The sequence below is a fragment of the Olea europaea genome, chromosome 10 (genome assembly GCF_002742605.1).
Source record: "Olea europaea var. sylvestris chromosome 10, O_europaea_v1, whole genome shotgun sequence".
NCBI lineage: Eukaryota > Viridiplantae > Streptophyta > Magnoliopsida > Lamiales > Oleaceae > Olea > Olea europaea.
In genome coordinates, this window is record NC_036246.1 from 40,715,953 (window position 1) to 40,725,223 (window position 9,271).

Here is a 9,271-nt window from a genome sequence, read left to right on the forward strand (position 1 = left end):
AGTCAAGGAATGAGAACAACATTACTCTAATGTAAATCAGTAAATGGTCCAATCGTCTGCAAATCGGTGATAAAACTGTATTCACAACTTTTAAATTTTTTAAATATTATATAAAACTAACTTATTTATTTTAATTTGACTTCCCGTCTACAGAAGCAGCACCTGTACAAATGTACAACTTCCACATGATTGCCGCCAACTACCAAAACCTCGAGCCTCCGCCACCAGCCACCGTAATATTCGTCCATATAAAGATCCCTCCACCACCACTCTTTCATCAACCATCCCCCTCTCCATCTCTCTCTAGACATACACACTGTGTAATATTTACTCAAACACAAACTTTACCATTCTACTTTTTCAGTTTTCTACGTATATTCAAGAAATAAGGCGTTTTTAGAAAATATGATTTCATTCTCTTCAGTACGATACAGTCCCACACAAAACCCCGTGGCCTCCGCCACCAGCACGGCCACCCGGACTTTTCTCATCCCCTACCATTACCATACCCGCAAATTGTCCTTCACCTCACCACCATTTTTCCATCCCGCCGACCTCCCACGTCGCCTCAACCGCCTCCGTGTCCAGGCCATAGACGCAGCACAGCCTTACGACTACGAAGCCCAGCTCGTTAACCGCTTCGCTCAGTCAACCAAGCTCAAAATCTCCATTATTGGATTCGGCAACTTCGGCCAGTTCCTTGCCAAGGCATTTATCCGACAGGGTCACACGGTTTTCGCACATTCACGTTCAGATTATTCGTCAATAGCGCAATCCCTTGGCGCCGCCTTCTTCTTTGACACCCACGACCTCTGTGAACAACACCCTGATGTTATTCTTCTCTGCACCTCCATTATTTCCACTGAATCAGTGCTCAAATCCCTCCCTATTCAACGCCTCAGGCGTAACACACTATTTGTCGATGTTTTATCCGTAAAAGAATTCCCCAAGAATATCTTCTTGCAATATCTTCCCTCCCATTTTGATATTCTTTGTAGTCATCCCATGTTTGGGCCTGAAAGTGGGAAAAATGGCTGGCAAAATTTGGCATTTGTGTTTGACAAAGTTAGGATCGGGAATGAGGAGTCTAGACTTAGGCGGGCCGAGACTTTCTTGGATATTTTCAAGAATGAAGGGTGTAGAATGGTGGAAATGACTTGTGCAGAGCATGATAAATACGCTGCAGGATCTCAGTTTATTACGCACACAATGGGGAGGATTTTGGAGAAGTTGCAATTGCAGAGTACCCCAGTTAATACAAAAGGGTATGAGACTCTGTTGAATTTGGTGGAGAATACGGCCAGTGATAGCTTTGATTTGTACTATGGGTTGTTTATGTACAATAAGAATGCCATGGAGCAGCTGGAGAGGTTGGATTTAGCGTTTGAGTCATTGAAGAAAGAGTTGTTTGGGCATTTACATGAAGTTTTGAGGAAGCAATTGTTCGGGAAGTCGGAGGAAAGCCCTAAGCTGGTGCTCTCAAAGTTGCCCAAGAAGTTGCCCAAGAATGGAACTTCATTGTTACCCGCGTCTACATCAGAGACAGAGACCGTGGTGAACAATAACAATTAGGATGTTTCTACTTGTAATAGGTATGCTTTTCTTCTAATTAGCTATTTCTTGATTTCAATACATGATAAGTTTTTTATTAATTTGTAATAAATGGTGAATTGTGTAACACTCGTGTATTCATATGTATATAAAGAGCTGGAAGGTTGTGACTTGCCGTACCAAGAACTTTCTAAAAATTGAAGAACATCGTTGATGATCTTGTTAGTTAGACAATCTCTGTTTAATTCGATGGAGTAGGTAGTCAAGAATTCGATTCTGAGCTTAGCATATTTCTGCATAGAATTAAGTTTATTTCAAAGTTTCTAACATATTATAGAATCATACAAGGGAGCAACAGTACCTTCCCAATTCTTAAATTCAAGACATTCATCAGACCCTGAATGAACTAAATATATAAGGAAGTAATTCGCAATGGAAGGCAAGGGAGTAACTACAGTTGGAGATTGACGAGTGTGCTTGACTACCTTATAGGACTAATCTTGTCCACAAGGCAAAATAGCTTTATTTTGTTGCTTTTAGTGAAACTTATATTGGAAGATATAACCGATTCGGTATAGCAAGAAGACTAATTGCTAGGTTGATGGCCACAGAGAAGTGGTAATGAAGCTAAAGCTTCCGATAGGAGTTTGTTGTCAGGGATCGTGATCAATTACCACTAACTCGGGGTTGGAATGAAATTACTTGCTCTGCTGGATAAACTGCCTTCAAAATGAGGAATTACTTGAAAAATAAACAGAACGAAGATTGAAATATTCATTTTTGGTTGAGTTCTTTCTATCAATGAAGGACAAGAGTGTTGGTCCTTATAAACTGTCTAATAATCCATCGAAGTTTTATGAAATGTGCCAGGCATTTTATGTGAAATATAGGTTTGCACAACACAATGAGAAAAAGAGTCAGTCTCCTTGATGACTTCAAAATGGCTGTATGAACTAACTTGAAAATGAGGAATTATTTGAAAAATAAACAGAACAAAGATGGAAATATTTATTTTTGGTTGAGTTCTTTCTATCAATGAAGGACAACAGTGTTCATTATTACAAACTGTGTAATAATCCATCCAAGTTTTATGAAATGTGCCAGGCATTTTCTGTGAATTATAGGTTTGCACAGCACAACTAGAAACAGAGTCCATCTCCTCCTCGACTTCAAAATGGCCGTATGATATGACCAATCATTCTGTTAATTATGTATTAAATAGATGTGTTTCCAACTGGTAGCTTTGTTACAGAACAATACAAAGAAGATGCATCACTTGCCCTAAAATAGAAGAAGTTGTGTTTTCTATAAAAAGTTGTGAGACATTGAAAGAAGGAGCTGGATAGAGAGGAGAAACTATAAGATTTGGGATCTGTGTGCTCCCCAGTTTGAGGCTCTTAGAGGTTAAAATCGACCGGTTTGAATAGGTTGAAAAAAAACATACAACCTGGGCAAGATTGGGTTTCTACTGAATATATTGATTCATGCTCCTTTAGGTTTTCAAAATTTTATTGGTGGTGTCAGCAAAACTAATGTTTCAAAAGGATAGCATTCAATCTTCTGGAGCAATACTTGAGGCAATTATGTGATTTACTGGAATGATGATATTACCATGATGTGCAATTCGGATGTTACATTTTTAGAACTATCTATCTGGAAAATGTGGAATATCATTCTCATAGAGAGAAAAACTGCCATTTACACACAAATAAGAAAGGTTATCCAATTATGATAATCCGTACGCATTATTATACTTTGCAGTTGGTTGTTGAAGGACGGGTTTAATTTCTTCTTTATCTTTTTGGTGTTATAGGAATATGTTGTCTACACTATCGATGGTATTATGAGTGATGAAGAGATCTCCTGGGTACAGACATTTGTTTACTGCTGATCAATAAAAGCATTTCTTCCTTCCACATTTTTTAACCTTTATTTTTTCCTTTCTAATTCTTCTATTTTCCCCTAGTCTAGTATTATGCACGATGGGGATTTTGCATATTGTATAAGCTGTTTATGTGGTCCAACTTCATCAATGTCTTTGGAGCACTCTTTAACTGATTTCATTTATATTATTCAATAATGTATACTTTAATCTTGCTCTGTATTTATTTCTTCTCACAAGAGACTTAATTCTAGTGTGTCTTCATAATCTACTCGCCTTCTCACTGCTTTCCAAATTTATGTTCAAAATTTTAAAGATGGGAAAACCTTCTTAGTTTCCTTTTGCCCTTTGGCAATATATGAGAATTATTTTGCAGATCTGGGTATATACGAGAAATTTGATAAGCGAGCAAACTAGTTCTTTAATTAAGCATCTAGGAATTATGTATTTGTATTATAAGGGTGGTTGTGACATACTTGTGCGCTTAAACTTTTTCCTATGACTTAGTTGACCGAGTTCTGTAATATGATTCTAAGAACACTGGTGAACAGGCTCTCATGCTGACATAGCATCTGTTCAGAACATGAGATAATTTGCAAATAATACATCTTTTCTGAACGGAAAGCTTCTCTGCTAGTCCAGTCTCCTTTATTATAGATCCATGAATGAAACATGGTTAACCTATAATCTCCCTTTCATCTTGCTGATGCACTTGAATAACTATAAGAATGTAAATTTGCACGAGGTCTCTCAATGGATAATCTATGTTAGTAACTTCTAGTTCATCTTGTGGGAATTGAATCTACATAATGTAAGAGTCCAGCTTTAAGTAGCTCATACATGTGATCAGGGATTGAAGGTGGAGATGAGGTGCTCAATATATGTTTCTTTTTCTTCTTACTATTCAGGCACATCTAGGCTGATTGGGATCATTCCAGAGTAGGACGTGAAATGGTGATTAAGGCCACAATACTAGATCAACGATTAAGGCTAGTCGTAGATAGTAAGGGTAAAATACAGCTCCCGTAATTGATTCAAAAGACCCTGGCTTTCAGTAGATAAATACAATACAATATAGTAGAGAGTAATGCAATAAACGCATCAAGAACTTGTTGCAGCAGCGATACTCAGGACACATCTTCGATCAGCCACTATTTATTGCTGTTACATAACACACCGGAAGAGTAGAAAGATGGAGCTTGTCTTGGAAAGATTAACTGTAAAAAGAAAGATCATATTATAACTACGCCGTTGAACTATTTTGGAAATAATCGCACTTTTCTTCTTACCAATTAGAAGAGAATCTAAATTTTCACAGCATCGATTGCCCTCTTTGCCTGCTGGTAGTAGTCCATATAAGTATCCACATAGTTTCTTACTGCCTTGTATAATCTTGGCCTTTTATCATTAATAAGTTCCCCCAATGGTTCAATCACTTTTTCCGGTTCTGGAGTGCAGAATATAGCCATAGTGTGCCTTGCCTTGCTAGAGTTTGCCAGTGCTGTGTGCACTGCGCTCTTGAAAATTCCATTAGTCATTATCTGCACAAGATAGCCAAAGTTTAAGAAGATTTGTTTATTTCTATTCTGTCTCGGTCAGATCTCATTTCATCAAACTTATATCTTATTGAACAACTTCTTCTCAAAGGTTAAACTTTTAGATGATACGATTCTATGTACCTCCATTTGATCACCAACAAGAACAAGAAAAGCATAAGGTATTATAGGAACACGAAACCATTGATCATCTTTCATGACTTGAAGACCTTCTACTTCTTTGTCTTGCAGGAGAAAAGTTATTGTGGAGCTATCTGCGTGTGGCTTGAGTCCTAGAGCAAGATCAGGCCTTGGACATGGAGGATAATAGTTGAATCTTGCATCAATTATTCTGCGCTCGCCAAATTTCTTCAAAAAGCAGTCCTCTTCTAAGCGTAGGGACCTTGCCATGGACTTCAAAAGAAGTTTTTCTGTCTGTTGTATCTTTGTAGTGAGCTCATTCAATATCCTCCTGCACAACGATGAGGTCTACGCATCAAACTTAATGTTCTTCAAACTAGGAATAAATCACTCATCTTATAATGTTATTTGAATTGATAAAAAGAAAACTACCTAAAAGATTGTGGATTTTGAGGCCAATTTTGTCGTTTTTTTTCGTCTTCTGGGATGAGTGAAACGTACAAGCGATCGTTCCAATCAAGTGTTTGATTCTGGAAAAGAATCATATCATTTCCGTACCCATAAAATTCACCTTTCTGTCTCGCATATTTTTCCTTCTCCATCATTGGAAGCTGAAAATATTGTTTGGCAACTTCACACGCTTCTTCCAGAAAGGAATTTTCAATTCCATGATTGATTGCCTGAAATTCCATCCAAACCCAACTCATTTAAGTTTCAACTGAAATCAGTAATAATAATAAAAGAAGCAGATTATTCTTAACCTGAAAGCATCCCCATGAGCTAAGAGCTGATCGAAGTTGATGATCCGAATCTTTCAACTGAGAAATGTCAATAACTGGAATGTCTCCAAGTGGAACAGAAGCATCTATGGTTCCAAAATTAGGACTTTCCCAGATATAATTATTTGGAAACTCAATTCCATTTTCTACCAGCTCTTGCACAGGTTTCCCAATTTCTAGTTCAACTCCAGCCATGGATCAGAATCAGTAGGATGGAGAGAAGGAAAATATTTTTTTTACTTGGAAGGAAAAATGTATTTTCTTAATATCATTTGAAAGGTGATCATAGAGATAAGATTAGAAGACAAACCAATGAGATTGAAGACACAAAAAATATCTTCTGACTTTTAGAAAAGAATGCTGCGTTAACTGATTAGTGTTTATATAGAAATCACTACTCTCAAACAACACACACAGACTGTACTCAAAACTTTCACAATTTTACTTACATTCCATTTACAGACCAGAAAGTTGAGTTTTCACTGCATCAATTGCCCTCTTTCCCTGCCTGCTTAACTATGCAATGGAAGTACGACTCAGAATGATGTTTTAAAGTGGTCATGATAAAGGAGTCCATAATTTCTATTTTCTAACTTTTTGGTCCCCAATCCCAACTTTCTCCCCATTGCCAACAATTAAAAAAAAAAATAAAAAAAGCCAAAAAAAAATAAAAAAAAAAAGATGGAAAACCAAAAACCACCTATCCCCTAGGAAAAAAAAAGGTGGAAAATCACGCTTTAATGTGTTGTACCTAGAAATTCATGGAAAATCAATTCCCTGGAAAATTTTGTCAATCAAACAGGTCAAAAGTGGAAGTTGGAATTCGAATTCCAAGTTCTATGGAAAATTTCGTGCAATCAAACGGGGCCTTAGAAAAAAATGCTGCGTTAACTGATTAGTGTTTATATAGAAATCACTACTCTCAAACAACACACACAGACTGTACTCAAAACTTTCACAATTTTACTTACATTCCATTTACAGACCAGAAAGTTGAGTTTTCACTGCATCATTTGCCGTCTTTCCCTGCATGCATAACTATGGAAGTACGATTGAGAATGACGTTTTAAAGTGGTCATGATAAAGGAGTCCGTAATTTCTATTTTCTAACTTTTTGGTCCCCAATCCCAACTTTCTGACCTTATTCAATTGAGTCCTTAAATAAATCATAATTTTTTAATTGAACCCCGCACTAATTTATTTGAATCTCGATTTTCTTTTTATTTTTGACTTTAAATAAATTGTATAATGGCATGAATTTATCAGGACGTTACATATAGCACAATAATTTTACAATTATAATAAAAAAAATAAAAGATGTGATAACACCCATTCATATTACCTTCAAAATTAGTTACTCATAAAGCCTCTATTTGGCTCCAATTTAAAAATTTTTCAAACTCATTTTCACTCATAAATTTTTATGAAACCTGCAATTTTTTTATCAAAATATTAAAATAACTAAAAACCAAACTTTTATCTTAACCAAATAAGGGGCATATTTTACTTAAGAGCTAGGGCTATATAATTAAATAAAAGAAAAAAGAGTAACGCTATTTATTTAGACTCATGGCAGTCACAAGTTTATGTGACACGTAAATGATATTTAGAATGCAATTTCAAATGGAACTCGCATTCTTATATTTGACATATCAGGGTTAAATCTGCCAATGGCCATCAAATTTTATATTTAGTGTCAATGTAACCACCCAATTTAATTGTATTTCACCAATGCTACTCAATTTCATAAAATGTTTTATTATGGCCATCCAATTTCTTTTCACTAATTTTTAAAGGGGTAAAATGGTAATTTTGCATTGTATATAAAATAATTTTTTTTCAAAAAATATAAAAAAATAAAAAATTACTAAAAAAAGTTACTTAAAAAATAAAATAAAACAAAAACTTTTTTAAGTAAATAACCTCTTTTGTAAAATAAGTTTTTATTTTATTATTATTTTTTTAAATTTTATTTTATATAAAATGCAAGAGTGAAAAAAATGTGAAAAGAAATTGAGTGTCTACAGGGAAACGTTATATGAAATTGAATGATCATGATAAAACATTTTATGAACTTGGATGGTCTTGATAAAATAAAATCAAATTGAGTAGTCATGGTAATACTAAATATAAAGTAGGGTGATTATGATGAAACAAAATCAAATTGTATAACTATGATGACACTAAATACAAAGTTGAACGATCGTTGGTGAAGTTAATCCGACATATCATGAATAAATGTGACAATTAATCATGAATCTAGACAAATGTTCAAAACAGTATTTTAAAATTGAGCCTTGATATATGAACAGAAAGGCATTTTATAGAATTGCTACAGATTACTCATAATAGGGGATGGGGTAGGGGATTTTTGACATTTTTTATCATCACATGTGAGATTTCTGATGAAATTTTGTGATTCCATTTTCTATACAAATGGAATAAACCTTTAAAGTTGGGTCTATCCTTAGGGATGTCAATGAGTCGAGTCAAGTCGAGTTGGCTTGTGAGTTGAAATTCGAGACTCGAGTAAAATGATCGAGTTTTTTTTCGAGCTGAGTAAAAGCTCGACCAAATTAGATTCGATCCGAGCTTTCAGCTCAATTTATTATTATTATTATTATTATTATTATTATAATAAACATGGCAACAACTTGTTGCCTTTAAAACATTTTTTTTTTGTATTTTTTTTTAAAATATAGGCTTGTGAATCTGAGTCGGTGAGCCACACGGGTTGGCTTGGATTTTGTCCGGCACCCCAAAATGGGACTCCCGAGCATCGAGCCGAGCCTTGAGCGATCCTAACCGTTGAGTTTGATTGCTATCCCTAACTATCCTAATCCTACATAATCGGGTGGGAAGCAAAAAGTAAATAATTCTACTATGCCCTCTATTTTGAAAAATTTGCCAAAAATAATAAGAAATTAACACACTTCAAATAGATAGAGAACCCTCATCCCCATGTGCCTATTCCGAAGGAGGGTGGAAGATGCTGAGAAGAAAGCCGAGCAAAATCGAAGTCAGAGTTGAAGACAAAGAAGAACTCGAAGAAGCCCGCCATCTTTGCGCCGCCCTTGCCAGCACCAGTTCCACAACCGCATCTTCACTCCTCCACCGCTTCGATCGTTCGTCTCTTGATCCCTCCTCCAAATCCCATCGCATTGGCCTCTCCTCTTAAAAACCCATAAATCAGAACCCTCATAAAATTGTAAGTTACGTACATACTGGTCGTCAAAATTTCACAAGCGTACGGGGTCGTTGTACAAGTAATAATTGTGATGAAAGAGTTATCGTCCCACAGGAAATAAGGTCTAATTCTAGTATATTCGATATAATTAAATTCGTGTGATTAACTAAAAGTTAACATTTGTTTGAATAGCTAA

General features: G+C 35.6%; 2 protein-coding genes across 2 annotated transcripts; one reads left to right on the forward strand and one right to left on the reverse strand.

Annotated features, from left to right (window-relative positions):
- The first annotated feature begins 157 nt into the window (after positions 1–157).
- On the forward strand, positions 158–4,534 carry LOC111402269 (arogenate dehydrogenase 2, chloroplastic-like). The gene is made up of 2 exons (XM_023030444.1): positions 158–1,592; positions 3,365–4,534. The coding sequence occupies exon 1, from the start codon at positions 406–408 to the stop codon at positions 1,570–1,572; it is 1,167 nt and encodes a 388-aa protein (XP_022886212.1). The 5' UTR covers positions 158–405; the 3' UTR covers positions 1,573–1,592; positions 3,365–4,534.
- On the reverse strand, positions 4,407–6,254 carry LOC111402270 (codeine O-demethylase-like). Its single transcript, XM_023030445.1, has 5 exons — positions 5,871–6,254; positions 5,542–5,789; positions 5,113–5,440; positions 4,723–4,974; positions 4,407–4,650 (listed from the first exon to the last, which is right to left on the reverse strand). The coding sequence occupies exons 1-4, from the start codon at positions 6,081–6,083 to the stop codon at positions 4,738–4,740; spliced, it is 1,026 nt and encodes a 341-aa protein (XP_022886213.1). The 5' UTR covers positions 6,084–6,254; the 3' UTR covers positions 4,407–4,650; positions 4,723–4,737.
- Positions 6,255–9,271: the final 3,017 nt, after the last annotated feature.

Excerpts from the sequence above, each read along its gene's own strand:
- LOC111402269 (XM_023030444.1), top strand. The coding sequence starts at position 406 with ATGATTTCATTCTCTTCAGTACGATACAGTCCCACACAAAACCCCGTG.
- LOC111402270 (XM_023030445.1), bottom strand. The coding sequence starts at position 6,083 with ATGGCTGGAGTTGAACTAGAAATTGGGAAACCTGTGCAAGAGCTGGTA. Across the intron at positions 5,790-5,870 it reads GCTCATGGGGATGCTTTCAG|GCAATCAATCATGGAATTGA; the intron begins GTTAAGAATAAT and ends ATGGAATTTCAG. Across the intron at positions 5,441-5,541 it reads CAAAATCCACAATCTTTTAG|GAGGATATTGAATGAGCTCA; the intron begins GTAGTTTTCTTT and ends ATCGTTGTGCAG.